This window comes from Acipenser ruthenus, chromosome 7, assembly GCF_902713425.1.
Source record: "Acipenser ruthenus chromosome 7, fAciRut3.2 maternal haplotype, whole genome shotgun sequence".
Lineage (NCBI taxonomy): Eukaryota > Metazoa > Chordata > Actinopteri > Acipenseriformes > Acipenseridae > Acipenser > Acipenser ruthenus.
Window position 1 is genome coordinate 18,770,153 of NC_081195.1, and position 16,107 is coordinate 18,786,259.

At 36.9% G+C, this 16,107-nt stretch overlaps 1 protein-coding gene across 9 annotated transcripts in view; it reads left to right on the forward strand.

Annotated features, from left to right (window-relative positions):
* Positions 1 to 16,107, forward strand: part of LOC117414489 (E3 ubiquitin-protein ligase MARCHF8-like) — a 112,860-nt gene that overhangs the window by 12,267 nt on the left and 84,486 nt on the right. For 7 of the 9 annotated variants that reach the window (XM_059026535.1, XM_059026529.1, XM_059026533.1 and 4 more), the window contains exon 2: positions 14,932 to 15,113. In XM_059026535.1, coding sequence (XP_058882518.1) covers positions 15,015 to 15,113 — 99 coding nt within the window. In that variant the 5' untranslated portion in view covers positions 14,932 to 15,014. Of the gene's footprint in view, positions 1 to 3,722; positions 6,322 to 14,931; positions 15,114 to 16,107 lie in introns of those variants that run through there. The other 2 variants (XM_059026530.1, XM_059026536.1) reach the window with 2 other exon arrangements.

Consider the following 16,107-nt stretch of genomic DNA (forward strand, 5'->3'; position numbering starts at 1 on the left):
GGACTGTCAGTTGACTAACTGTAGCCCGTCTGTTGCTCTGCACAATTTGTGTCGGCCTTCTTTGGCCTCTTTCATCAATGAGCCGTTTTCGACCACTGGCCTGCCTTTGGCTGGATGTCCTTTGGGTGGTGGACCATCCTTGATACACACAGGAAACTGTTGAGCGTGAAAAACCCAGCAGCATTGCAGTTCTTGGCACACTCAAACCGGCATGCCTGGCACCTACTACCATACCCCGTTCAAAGGCACTGAAATCTTTTGTCTTGCCCATTTACCCTCTGAATGAATGGCACACAAAGCCCTAACCACTACTCCACACTGATGCCCCACTGATTGAAGTGGATTTAACAGGTTACATCAATAAGGGATCATAGCTTTCACCTGGATTCACCTCGTCAGTCTATTTCATGGAAAGAGCAGGTGTTCCTAATGTTTTGTACACTCAGTGTGTGTGTGTGTGTGTATATATACAGTACTGTGCAAAAGTTTTAGGCAGGTGTGAAAAAATGCTGTAAAGTAAGAATGCTTTCAAAAATAGACATGTTAATAGTTTATATTTATCAATTAACAAAATGCAAAGTGAGTGAACAGAAGAAAAATCTAGATCAAATCAGTATTTGGTGTGACCACCCTTTGCCTTCAAAACAGCATCAATTCTTCTAGGTACACTTGCACACACTTTTTGAAGGAACTCGGCAGGTAGGTTGGCCCAAACATCTTGGAGAACTAACCACAGTTCTTCTGTGGATTTAGGCAGCCTCAGTTGCTTCTCTCTCTTCATGTAATCCCAGACAGACTCGATGATGTTGAGATCAGGGCTCTGTGGCGGCCATACCATCACTTCCAGGACTCCTTGTTCTTCTTTACGCTGAAGATAGTTCTTAATGACTTTCGCTGTATGTTTGGGGTCGTTGTCATGCTGCAGAATAAATTTGGGGCCAATCAGATGCCTCCCCGATGGTATTGCATGATGGATAAGTATCTGCCTGTACTTCTCAGCATTGAGGAGACCATTAATTCTGACCAAATCCCCAACTCCATTTGCAGAAATGCAGCCCCAAACTTGCAAGGAACCTCCACCATGCTTCACTGTTGCCTGCAGACACTCATTTGTGTACCGCTCTCCAGCCCTTCGGCGAACAAACTGCCTTCTGCTACAGCCAAATATTTCAAATTTTGACTCATCAGTCCAGAGCACCTGCTGCCATTTTTCTGCACCCCAGTGTTTTCGTGCATAGTTGAGTCACTTGGCCTTGTTTCCACGTCGGACTTTTTGGCCGCAAGTCTTCCATGAAGGCCACTTCTGACCAGACTTCTCCAGACAGTACCAGGGTGTACCAGGGTCCCACTGTTTTCTGCCAATTCTGAGCTGATGGCACTGCTGGACATCTTCCGATTGTGAAGGGAAGTAAGCATGATGTGTCTTTCATCTGCTGCAGTAAGTTTCCTTGGCCGACCACTGCGTCTACGGTCCTCAATGTTGCCCGTTTCTTTGTGCTTCTTCAAAAGAGCTTGGACAGCACATCTAGAAACCCCTGTCTGCCTTGAAATTTCTGCCTGGGAGAGACCTTGCTGATGCAGTATAACTACCTTGTGTCTTGTTGCTGTGCTCAGTCTTGCCATGGTGTATGACTTTTGACAGTAAACTGTCTTCAGCAACCTCACCTTGTTAGAGGAGTTTGGCTGTTCCTCACCCAGTTTTATTCCTCCTACACAGCTGTTTCTGTTTCAGTTAATGATTGTGTTTCAACCTACATGTTGAATTGATGATCATTAGCACCTGTCTGGTATAATTGTTTAATCATACACCTGACTATATGCCCACAAAATCCCTGACTTTGTGCAAGTGTACCTAACATACAGCGAAAGTCATTAAGAACTATCTTCAGCGTAAAGAAGAACAAGGAGTCCTGGAAGTGATGGTATGGCCCCCACAGAGCCCTGATCTCAACATCATCGAGTCTGTCTGGGATTACATGAAGAGAGAGAAGCAACTGAGGCTGCCTAAATCCACAGAAGAACTGTGATTAGTTCTCCAAGATGTTTGGGCCAACCTACCTGCCGAGTTCCTTCAAAAACTGTGTGCAAGTGTACCTAGAAGAATTGATGCTGTTTTGAAGGCAAAGGCTGGTCACACCAAATATTGATTTGATGTAGATTTTTCTTCTGTTCACTCACTTTGCATTTTGTTAATTGATAAATATAATCTATTAACATGTCTATTTTTGAAAGCATTCACCCACTGTTATACTTAGCCCTTTAAATCTTGTTGATATTAAAAGTACAGTATATAGAGAATAATGCATGGAGTAGTGTGTGATATGATAATTGAATGCCCACCCCAAAGGTGGGCATTCAATTCTCATTTCACACACTACCCCATGAAGTATTTTTTATAATCTCAGGTGAGATTTTTTTTTTGTCTGAGAAGCGAGCTGGGGTCACACTCTGTTGCTGGTGTTAATGAGCGTGGGTTTCCTGTATCAACTGGCTGTGTATTATGGAATGAGCCCATTGAAAAAAGTTGCTCACCGGTTATTATATCCCAGTACATAACTGTGTCACTTCCAATGTGTGTACAGTATGTGAGTTCTTTTTGTTGCTTAATGTGCTGTATCAATCAACACATAATGGTTATTTTTTACACAAATTCACAAAGCTGTTCTAAAGTGTTATTAGCACCATTCTTTCTGTAAGGAGGAAAACAGAACATTTGAATTTACAAAAACAGAAATAAAGAACCTCAGAATTTAACTGGAGGGCTCTTTTGATATTTTTAAATTCTTTGGTTTTTAGTTTTGTAACATTTGAGAAAAACTTAACAGTTTTTGTGTTTTCCTCCACTGTTTTCAGTACAAACTACCTTTTGACCTGAAAAATGTGGAAAAGTAGGTATTCCACGAATGAGGCTAGCCAAATAAGCCACTCTCCCATTGTACAGCATTGAGGAACACCTTTGGATTGCATCAACCCCCTCTTTGTGGTCATCCTGGGATATCTTCTAAAAAGATATATGGTTGATGTACTTTAAGAGGATTCGCCAGTGAATAAGCCTCTTAGTAGCAGGTTTCAAAGGGGGAGAAATATAGCAAAAATGCAGCTGAGAAAGTTTTCCTTGAAATATAAAGAATTATATCGGATACATTTTCACAAACCACTTAGAAGTTCTGCAAAATTAAGTTTTATTCTATGAAACAGACCGCTAAGATATTTTGCTAGCCTGCTAAATCGTATAAGTTTAAAGTACTGCAGAACACCCTGTAAAGTTTACAAGAAACATATGTACCTTTGCTGTGTCCCGTGTTGTCCATATTGCAGTGTACACTATACACTAGCCCCTGAAGGATTGTTAACAGCTTTCTTTGTGTGTGAAATTAGCACAGCAGTTTTAATGGGAACGCTCATGGGGTATTGTGTTTATATAACAAGTATGGTGTATGCAAAATAAAGTGTTTTAAAACACTATATTTAAGAGCTAAACTCGGACAATTACTTCCCTAGATTAAAGGTCTGCATCTGCTTGGCAACGCAGTCTAATTTGGAATAATGTTTTTCCAATTTCTGTTGTTGGATTTGAACGAATGCAAGGTAGATTACAAAGTGAAATCCAGTTTAAAAAAATAAACAAAAAAAGCCACTGAATATGAATACATTATTAGATATCTCAACGCTTGGTTTGTGTATTTATTCAACGATTTACTTTTAAAAAGATGACCATCATTTTCTACATCCCAGTTTGTTAACAACAGAATTTCTAGCTACAAATACATACATGAGCTTCTTTGCCTCCTGAAACCTGGTTGCCACTTTACCATTCAAGGTCTGTTGTAGCGTTGTAACAGTACACCACTGGCTCATTCAGTTTGCTCAACAGTCTCCTTGGAGACAGACCTTCATTTACCTCTGTCTTCTTTCATTCTTCTGTTTTCATTTGTCATGTTGTGTCCTAATTGTGGAAGCAGGATCAACAAAGCCATAATTGTGAGTGCTGAAATAGATTGCATGTGAGTCGTTTTGAAGTTTAATGATGAGCCTTTCTTAATGAAGATTTTCTAAGTTGAACTGTTAGAATTGTATTTATCAGGTTTTATATTGAATCAGATTTTAATATTTAATATTAAGAAAACATTGGAAGTTACTTGATACTTCTAAAGGTACGTTTTCTATGTAATTTAGTTGGTTATTTGGACTAAAGTGGGGGACATTTTATAATTCAGAAAAGAGTATAGAAAACAGTAACTATTGATTTACTGTAGTGTGGTTTAAGACAAGTAATATACTGCCTTACCAAGAAATTGGAGAATGTAAGTGAATTAAAAAAGCCTTAAATATGCTAGTTAATAGTTGTCTGCAAATATTAAGCAATAGTTGTGGGAAACGGAAGGATCTTCACAAGGGGTGCCCTTGCAACTGGCTCAGTGGTTGCATTGACCAACTTGTCCAATTTCCTTGGTGTTTCAGGACTGGCAATGCTCATAGAAAACTACAAGCAAGTCACGTAGCCCGCAGACACGTATAAAGTATTGTGACATGTAGAGGTCGCGTTAATGCTAAATTCTGCGTACTAGACACAAAATAAATCCATTGGACGGAAAAATATTTTGTCTTGCGTTCACTGGACGTACAGAATGGAAAGGGACGCAGGCATGCATATTCGTGGTAATCTATATCACTGCAGCAATGACCGTAAAATGCTTGTTTAAAAAAATAAATAAAAATGTTCTACAATATAACAGCATTGATTAAGGTACACTCCAGTCCTGTAGATGGCAGCAATCAAGCCTCATATTTGGCTTTGCCAGCAATATTAAGGATATTTAATTTTAGGCCCTGTCCACACTACATAACCGATCTCGAGAACTGTACTCAAAAATGTTTGAATTAATCCAGCTCAAACTTTAGTGTCCACACTGAAGTACAGTTTCATGTTTAGTTGGGCGTAATGTGTACAAATATCTAATGCTATTAGAATAATTTGGTTACAGTTCTTAGCAGCGCAATGAACAGTGGAAATTAAAACGATAGTATCCCACCATGCACTGTATTTTATTTTTAAATAATGTGTTCTGCCCCATATTAACAGAGGTCCATATTGCTAAGAAATAAAACAAGTATTTTGGAAAAAGTAAATGCGAACACACACACAAGTAGGTCTTGAAGTTTTCAGGTTTTATTTTTAGTCAGGTGACAAATTTAGCTGATTCTGTTTCATAATTAAACTCTGTTAATTGCGAAACCAGTCTTTGCTTTTACCTTCCTATCTAGCCTGAGCCTAATTCTGGTCCCTTTAATTTTATTTCAAACAGAACGTTCAATTGTTAAGGAAGGCAGAATAACACTAGCACTGGAGATTTTGAAGAAAGACGGTAAATGAATGTGGCAAGGAGTCAATAAAATGGCAGTGAACACACTATTGTTGGGCACGTTTCCTTCTTTTAACTAAATAAGGCAAAGTTCCATCTCTTTTAATGGATGTACAATTGTCAATTTCTTGCCATGACATGACAAGCTGCCTTGTTTGTTTTGAATTAATTATTTAGTTATATTGTATTTGTGTCTTTTATAGCGAATGTTACATGCTGATGTCACTTAATGACTTGCAGAATTAAATAATGCGTGGTTTTAAGTTGCTGATTGAATTGATTATAAAAACTTGTATCTGCAATTCTGTAAGTTGTGTGTTGTTTACAGTGCTAATGTTGCTTTTTTTAATTGATGGGGGTATATTTTACACAGTGACTGCAGTCTGTTATTTGAATGCATTAAAATGCTCTCAGTGGAGGTATATATGAAATCAGCTGAACAAAATACATTCACTTTTTAGTGTGTTAGCCATTGAATGTGGGGTGGTAATAACTATTTAGTGATTTGTGCCTCACCTATCAAAAAAGTCACAAGCCTCCACTGGTGCAGTATCCAGTGAAACCCTGCAACATGCAGTGATACGTACTTGGAAATGGGATTTACTTGGACCGGTAACGAGGAGGAGCCGTGACCGCTGCGTGTTGTGTGCTACGAGATGTTGTCGAATGAAACTTTGAAGCTAGCTAATCTTCGGTGGCACTTAGAAACGACTCAAAAAACAATTCATGAACCCATTCGTGAACGTTCACAGTGAAATGCACATGAACTTGACAGCAAAGGAGTAAGACAGTCTAACAGACTTTCATGTGACAGCTCTTTAAAATTAGTCTCCATGCAACGAAATCTGACTGGCATCTGGTTACACGTTCGCCACCACATACTCTTGTGAAAGTGGATTTTCTGCGCTTGTTGCCATTCAGGCTGTGACAACGCAGAAAAAGCACCAGCAATCATTAGGTAAGTTAATCAATTTCCCATATGGCATTGTTCCTAATTGCCTCGCTATAAAGCAAAATTAGTCACATTTCCTTGTATAGCGATTGTGTGTCATTAGGATAGTAGTACATGGTGGTCCACGAAATTTTTGGAAGTTCATAAGGGATCTGCACACCCAAAAAGGTTGGGAACCACTGATCTACAGTAAGGAACACTGCCAGGTTTTTATTCACACTTTCGAGTTTTGTAGGTTGTTCCAGAAGTCATCATAGGCAATACCATATATAATGCTGATTAGCGTGTTCTCTGTTAAATCAGGCAGGCACACCCAGTTGAATATCTGTGCCAAAATGATTTGAATTTGTTCCCTTTTGTTTAAAAAAAAACAAACAAAAAAAAAAAGAAAAAAACATTTCATACTTGAAATAAATCAAGACACAACCAATATTAACAAGTATACCTATGGTGCCTGACTACTGGGACACCCTGTATACATAGAGAACTGCTTATCGAATCATGGTGAAAATGTCACACTTACAGTTTACTTAGTCATCAGATACTGATTGTTAGAATTTTATACTGAAAGTAATTTGTTTTGTTTTTCAATGAATTGGGTCTACTGACCTAGTTATTTGGATGTTAAAACAGCTGATCTGTTTATTTATCTGTTGCAGCAAACCTATTATTTTTTAATGAAAGAATTAATTTCTAGAATTAATTTCAGAGGTACTTGTTTTGCTTTAAACGTGATTAAACATGTACCCACTCAAACACAAACCAGGTCAAGATAGCATTATGAAATCTCTTGTTGATAGCAAATTACATGAGAAAATCATTACAGACTTCATTACTTATAGTGGTGATAGACAATCCCTATCAGTCTTGTTAAATTGGCAGATAAGTATTGGCTTGCTACGGTTTTCTGGTTGGTCAGTTTTTAGTGTTTGCTATCAAATTACATTTCTGTTCATGCTTCCTCTTTACACTCATAAGCCTACTCTTAACTAAATTCTTTATTTAATAGTTTCCGATTAAATACACTATTCCCTCGGTAGAGCTCTCTCGGGTTTACTGCGCCCTCAGTAATAACACTCAGAAATCATGTCGCGATTTTTTGTCTAAGTTACATGTTCTAACATTATGTACTTCCTGTTCTCTATTTCTCTATGGGCCATATTTTCAAAAGCGTTTCCTCCATTCTTTAACAAACTCCTAACTTGAGAGTGCCTAAGAGCATTTGAAATATGTAACTTTGTTATTAGGATCTGTGCGGAGAGCTGATTTCCAAAATCTCCATAGCTTCTGTGGAAAAGTTATCTGCAGTTGATCTTGAAAGATAGGGGAGGAAGCAACTGTCTGATAAAATTGAAATATTCTTGGATGGCCATCACAAGAAGCAAATTTGTTTATCAAACCATGAGTTTGCTCTTTGAAGTGCAGCTGTATTAACCGTGAGATAGCTACAAATAAAACAGTTTGACTTTGAAAAATATATACAAACTATTACTTTTTAAAAACCTATCCAAATTATCACTCCAGGATAGAAGGACCAATGTATTGCAATAATCCAGTTTACAAATATATGCCAGTATATTTACTTTTGGATAAAAAATAGTCCCTCAGACAGGTTTCTAGTTGTTGGAAACATCAACATCATTTTACTGTTATTACTAATTAATTAAAATCAACAAAGCCTCTGTGCTAACCTCAGTCAGTCAGAAATGACATAGGACTATTCCGTGATAGCAAATGGCAATCATGTATTTTTATTGAGAATAAAATTACAGAAAAGAAGGCAAAGAAAAGTGCACTATCTATGCATCTCTACAACTGACCTCATTACAAAAACATATTATTGGCATTTTTAAATTCTTGATGACTAAAATGTACAGTACTGATGCTAATTTAAAAAAATGATAATAAAACGCTTACCTAGTATCCGTGTGATGGATGTCCCTGCTTGTTACCACACAAATCACTGATGATGGCAGGGAAATCGGAGAGAGCTTCAGTCGCAAGACTTTTTTGGCGTTTTTAATCTCTGACTGTTTTTCGTCTTGATCGCCCTTTTCTAGTAATGTACTAGTATTGAGCTAACAATCCATATTTTTTCACTTGATTGAAAGCTAAAAAGTCTTACTCTTACACCAGACGTAACAACTTTTAAAATATGTATTTTTATTTATTTTTTTTATCCAAAAGACAGACTGCAGTAACCGCCCAACTGTTTATATGACATTTAAGCAACAGGGCGTATTTAAAACGTACATATTTCATATGTAAATTAGTCATGTATGCACTGAATGCTCTGTCACAGCACATCAGTCTGGTGTTAGCGATTAAATGTTGATTACATGGCAAAAGTTTGCAGTAGATTGGCAAGTGGTACTAAATAAAATGCGTTGTCCGCCATTTTAGAATTTTTCTCGCGTACCCCAGTTTAAAAAACGCTGCAGTAGAAGAAACCACATTACCAACAGATACAGTTTAATAGTCGTCTTTAAATGCAATTGTCCTGACTGGTAAATTCTTACCTTCCAGCTGCCCCTTTATTTTGACAATTTCCATATCAAAAATGGCATTTTCTTTCTTGACATTTTTCATTCTTTGCCCCCATGTAAATATTTTGGACAGTTTTTCAAAACAATTTTTGCTTTATTTTTACAACACAAATTGATGTTGTTGATATGATAAACGCGTATATCTGCTTCAGGTACTGTATTTAATTTTCAATACTGCACATAATTATATGGTTTTGAAAATGTATGTATATTTTTTATCATGCCATTAGGCATACTGGCGAAATGGCCAAGAGACAGTTGGTGCTTAACAAATACTGAATTATTTCTGGCCCTGAATTTTAGCATTTTTTTTGTCATAGAAAAGACAAGTTTCACATATTTTATAACGTTACCATAGGCTACTTTTTTTTTTTTTTTTTGTAACAGGAATACTGTATGAGCCAAACAATTTAACAAAATAATAATGTACAAATTACCATCCTTTCTTTCACAATAAGGCTAAAGGGCATGTACAGTACTTCAGGATTATATCCCAGACATTTGGTAAACCATGGTACCCTTGTTTACCATGATTGTTTCATGGTCTCCTGGGATATATTAATGATAGGTTGTGATGCAATACCATGTTCTGAAACCCTATGGTTTGACAATCAAAATTTGTATGAGCTGAACATGTTTTGGTTCTGGTGCCACATAGCAAGCATGTTCAGACAATAGCCATGATAATATGTGTTTTAACCACTTGAAATGCCCCTAAATGTACCACATAGATCCTGCCGGTGTAATGCAATGTTAACTCTCCTCTTAAAATGTAATTATTTCCTTTTAAACGTAACTTTTAAAAGGACTGGAAATTGTGAAAGGGATTCACCTGTGTGTTGCACTCAATTAAATTGTGCAAGGGATTCACCTGCACGCAATTAAATTGCGGTCATGTACTGTCAGTTCAACTCTAGCATTGTTCCACTTGCTTCCGTGTGGACATTAAATTTGAATGTAAACACACTTCTCCTAATGAAACAAACCCTTGTCAAGACAGTTCTTAAAGGAGCCCAATGATTCAGTGTCTACAACCCATTCCATAGCCTTGTGACTCTGTGTAAACAAGACTTTCCAACCCTGTGTCTTAATTCTCCACTTCATTTCCTCTCCCACATATAGTAACTTAATTGTGATGACTAGTTTCCATAGCACGTGCATCATCGATTCTGAAACTATTAGTTATTTTCTGAATATGCCCTGTGTCATGGAAATTATAAGCTGGGGGTTGGTTGAAAATCAGCTCCTAATTAAAACTGTAGACATTACCTTCCACTAACAGCCCTGTTTGCTTATGGGAACTACAGTAGATGAAACCTTTCTCCTTTGTAAGTTATGGAAATAAAAATGCGAAGACACACATACTGTAGGTGTCATAACACTAAAATATAACCTAATTCAGCACAATAAGGACAGTATTTGTAAAGTGCCAGGAACTTTAAGTACCCCTTTATAATTTTCACTTGACTGAATGGTACTACAGTTGCAATAAAAGGTAGAATATTCTGATTAACAAATTTCTTTTTTTCCCCCTGTTTTCCCCTGGTGAGTGAATGGATTTATGACACATTGTTAATGCTGAATTATTTGTATCCTTAAAAAACTGACCAGACCATTGATGGGCCTGATGGCCTCCTCTCGTTCAATTTTTTTTTTTTTTTGTATAAACATTTGCTTATTTATTTGGTTATGGAAAATTCTTCATATAGAACATAATTATAAAATAACTAGCAGTTGTAATTTGCACTGTTGCCCTGTAGCTGTTATATTCAGCTGTGTCTTAGGACAATTGCTTGACAGCAATTCAATTTCAAAGACTCACAGAAGTTTTATTTAGTCCGGCAATTACGAAAACAACAGGAAAATAACAATGTGCATACTTAATAAAGGAAATAGGAGACCCCCTGGTCTCATTTTTGTTCTGCTAAACTTTTCTGTACAGTTTAAGGGGGACTGTAGAAGATGAATAAGTACATTCTTCTCAGTAGAATGCTTGGGGTTTAAGCATGGAATGTCTCATTCTTGCAGGAAGATGTTTCCCTAGATAGAATGTTGACAGGAGCAGCTGGTCTAATTAGTCATGGAAGCTTTATTGAACTTATAATATCTGTTTATAGTTTTGGTTGATGCAGCAGTCATTGCAGTTAATCTACCAAACTGGAAAAGGAAAATTAAAGTGATTGTAGCTAACACAATTAGGCACAATAATTCCATAAATCATGCCTGTTGTGCACTTCCATTCGATATAGATTTCAAAAGTGCAGTTTTGAAAGAAACACATTTTATAGTCTGTGTTTTAGTTTAAAACCTGATATCTGGTACAGTCAACCCTCTTTATACCGCCAGGTAAGGGCCATGGGCAAAAATGGGCAATAAGCGAGGGTGGCGTTATAGTGAGGGTAAAAAAAATAATAATACACACACACAACCTTCTATGTTTGCAATAAATTCAAATGTTTTAATTTTTTTGTTATACAATTAGTGTCTCCAGGCCATTTTAATAAAACATTCATCCTTTTTTGAAACTACGGTACTAGTTCTTAACACAAAAGTAGGTATACTAGTGAAGTTTTATCATCTTTTCCCATCTGTATGAAACATACATGGTCACTTTTGAGGAACAGTTTATACTTAAAAAAATAAATAAATAAATAAAACACTAATTTAGTGTCAAATCACTCAAACAACAATTCCATAAAAACAAAAAACATACAATAATTTTTTTTTTTCCTGTACTGTACTGTCATTTGAACTTCATTGTTTGTGGCACGACAGTAAGCCTGCTGAATACTATCCCCCATTGAACGATGCCATCTATTTATTTCACAAAGCAATTTAAGCTAAACAGCATTCTGTTTTAAGCAGTAAAAAAAAGAAAAGAAAACTATTCTGCTGTTTACAAAACTGATGCTTTAGTTTAAGGGCTGGACCAAATCAAACTTAGCACTTGGCGAACGAGGACGCAAAAGCATTCGCGGTAATAAGGGCAGCAGTGTGGAGTAGTGGTTAGGGCTCTGGACTCTTGACCGGAGGGTTGTGGGTTCAATCCCAGGTGGGGACACTGCTGCTGTACCCTTGAGCAAGGTACTTTACCTAAATTGCTCTAGTAAAAACCCAACTGTATAAATGGGTAATTGTATGTAAAAATAATGTGATATCGTGTAACAATTGTAAGTCGCCCTGGATAAGGGCGTCTGCTAAGAAATAAATAATAATAATAATAATAATAATAATAATAATAATAATAATAATAAAACACAAGAAAAATTCCAAGCAAAATCTCGCGGAACCAAAACAAGCACTTTTCGCCCTTCAAAAAGCAGCTATCGCTATCAAGTGGGTTGAGAAGGGGGAGTGGTTTGCTATCGCCCAACCAAATCTACTCAATTACAATTACAGCTATAAATAACATCGCAAGACTCTTGCAGGACCGGATTTTATAGTCAACATCGAACTTGTCGAAAGCTATCGCGTATTAAGCAAATAGTAAAAAAAAAAAAACACTAAACATCCTGATATTTGCAGAAAAACCAGTACATGCCTCAAGATGTTCCACTGACATCATATATCGAACACTTGCACACAACATTGAATAATTTAAAATTAATAATTTACAGTATCAAATATTAGTATATCTATTATTCCTATTATAATATATGTTGTGTTTGTTGCACTCTTAAACGAAATACGCACAAGACTGTTTTCTTCTTTAGCCTATCCCAACAGACTCACAGCTGTAATTGCTGCCAAGGGTGCTTCCACCAATTATTAACTCAGGGGGGTGGAGACTTATCCAATTATGATCTTTCAGTTTTGTATTTTTAATATATAATTTTTTCTCAATAAAAACTTTTTTTCCCCTTAATAGTGTGGAGTATGGTGTGTAGATAACAAATCCTCATTTAAATGCATGAAACTCTGAGGCACCAAAGCGTGGGTGGATTCAGACCATTGGGGAGACAAATCCCTCCAAGGTGGGAGTCAACATCAATTATTAATTACATCCCAGGGGTCTGCGTTTTTCACCTTTGTATGATGATGCATTCTGCAATGTTATTTGCGATCTGTCTGAAATAGTACTCTTCTGTCATATATACATACATTTTACCACCTCTGGTGTAACTCCACAGCTTGTTACAGAATTTAGTTTATTAGTTGTGATTGTCAAGGGAGCTTACAGATTATACCCTCAAGATTCCAAATGTTGCTGATGACAGAAGGCCGTTCAGCCCATCAGTGCTCGTTTGGTAACCCATTCCATCAACCCACCACTGTGTCACAGTGTGCCTCTTACTTAAACCGGACTTGACTAAAAATGTGTCTCCTGGTCCTGTTTTCTGTGTTAACTTTGAAATAGTGCCTGGGATTGGACTTGTTGATACATTTTTAGGATTTTAAAAACTGATCAGTTATTACCTAACCCTAGTTTTATCTAGATTCAGTTCAATTAAGAACTCATACACTTTAGCCCTCTCATCAAAGCAATGTCCTCCTTGAAGTGGGAGACCACAGTTTAAGTGTGCTCTCATCTGGGCTTCATAACCATAAACTGTAATGTGTACACTTTTTACACTTCATCTGTGATTTACGCTTGTTTTACTTCCCTTCTTTTCTTTCCATCTTCCTGTTGTTTTCAACACTTGTGTTTTATTTAGTTCTGTTTTCACTTTATGGGCATACTTCACATCATCACAGCAGTTAGAAGATTTCTTTACACTGTGTCTACCCCAAAACCACAAGAAGGTATTTTTCAAAATATGGGGCCAATTAATGATAATAAAAATATAAAATATTATAGAATACCTTTTTTAGAATAATAGTAAGCAAACCTACAATAGTGTCTGTGCTGACGCTGATATGGCTGTGTTTGTTCAGCGACTTGTTTGTATAAAGTCTATTCAAAATGTCATTCAGAATTTAATAAAATACACAGGTGTTGTTTTGGGAAGTGAACACAGGATGTTGAATAAAGCCATTTGTCTGCATCCAGCTGTTACATTTAAATACGAGTAATTTCTTCACATCATTTAGATCAAAGAAGAATTAGAGGGGATGATATTGGAGTCTTTAAAATCTTAAGGTGTTGACAGAGTTAACCCTAAGCAATCCATTTAGCACAGTACAAAAACCAGGACCAGAGGACACAGTTGAAAATTAAGTGGAGTAGGACAGAGGGAACTGCATAATGCTGGTGCTGCGTGAAGCGCCCTCTGTCGGCTTGGCGGCATGTATACAGCTGTGGTTTGCATTAACAGGATGCGAGAGAATCATCTCAATCTGTCTTCACTTCGGAAACGGTTTTATGAACTTTAAACATAGGAATTATAGAACATGTCATGGCACACCGGTTTGGAAACTCTGCACTACGGCACTGCAGTATTTTACTTGAAAATAATGTCTCTCATTGACGGCAGACAGCCCACTATATATCTATATATCTTGCATATATCTAGAGAATTGCTTATCCAATTGGCAGGAAACTAGGTATTAACAATATTTTGTTTAAGTTATATTGACAACCATCAGTTTTTATAATCCAGCCTTTTCCAATGTACACCTTTACCACAGTCCCAGTATGTGACATGCCACTGTATAACTTTTATTAGTTTCTGTCACCAAGTGGTATTTTCTTAGTAACTCGCAACCTTTCATTGTTCAATAAGTTTATCACAAAGTGGCTGTGAAGGACCTTGCTCCATCACAGTTGCCAAATGACTTTGTAATTACCCTGTAATCCTGAAAATTATCCTATTTTTATGGCTAATATAATATCTTCTTGTAAATATGCTGCATTAAAAAACATTTAGATATGTAGAAACATAAGTGCATAAAGTACAATTTGTTGTAAAGTAGCAATTAAAGAAAAGGGATGGTAGTTATTGAGAGAAATTATCTTTGTCTTGAAAATCATGTCATCCTGTATATTCTAAGAAAATATTTGAATGGATGTCACAATTTCCTAGCAGGTTCTTGTTTATGTGCTACTTCCTTTTTTTTTATAATCCATATTTATTTTTAAGCCGTTGAAACCACCCCTAATGTGATCTTTCTTCTGCATTCTTTTCAAAAGGATCTTGGATTAACATACGAACCAAGAAGATGGTGTCTTTGAGCAAGGTTCTGCTTGCTTGAGAGAACAAATAGCAGGCTGTGATGAACATGCCACTTCATCAAATCTCTGTCATTCCACGGGATGTGAACTCATCACAAGGCTCAAGTGGGAAACCCAAAGAAAAAGACAGAGAGAAGCAGGTAGGCTTTTACAGATTAATTCATTTGAACTCCTGATCATCCCAAAGACGTTTTGTTTGTTTGTTGGTTGCTTGTAAGTTCTTTTGAAAGGTGGAGGACAGGTGTGGGAGCACATTTGTTATCAGTTTTTTTAACCTCTGTCTGAAGACAAGGAAACCAATTCTGCCCCATTGTAAGTGGGCTAATGTTGGGTCATAAAACTTGGTTCTTACTTGTGGCTCAATCCAGAATCAAAACAAGACATAAAGAGCTTGTGAAATGGCATTATTCACCCACAAGCCCCCTGTTAAAGGTCAGGAGGCAGTTTCTCAAGAACAGTAATTGTAACTTCAAGATGATTCTTTCTAGTAAGGTGAAACTGCTTCCAATCTTTCTTGATGTGTGTTTCCACAAATCCCATAATATTCACATGAGCGTCACTTGTTTTTCAAGTATCACTTAAGGCAGTAATTAATATTTGGTCTTGCTGAAGACACAAACAAAACCTATCCTGTCTTCAGCAGCCAATGCATGTACACACAGATATGTATGTATTTATTCTGCCAATGGTGATGCAGTAAAGTCAAGCAGAAGTTCAAGAAGGTTTGGAGACAGGTAGAGGTTTGGGAAACACTGCAGTTGGTAAACGTTATTCTTAGGATGGTTAAAGTAGCTTTTGGGAACGGTTGGCAGGGGTGAGGGAAAACTATTGAATCTGACAGTATGGTTGGTTGAGTTTGTATGGTTAAAGCTTTTCTCTGTGCTCTTTTTTTGGCTCACAAAACAAAATACTTTTCATAAAACAAAGGTAAAGTTGCCAAACGCAGGATGCGAAACGTAGTACATTAAATGGTTGTTCAGTCACAAACTACTGACATATTGAGAAATTGTTCCCTTTTTTTCTGGGCTCTTCATGCCCAAAGCACACACACACACACACACACACACACACACACACTGAACTTCTTAATATAAGGCCAGTGCAGGTAATTGATCAAGCAATTAATCGACCAAC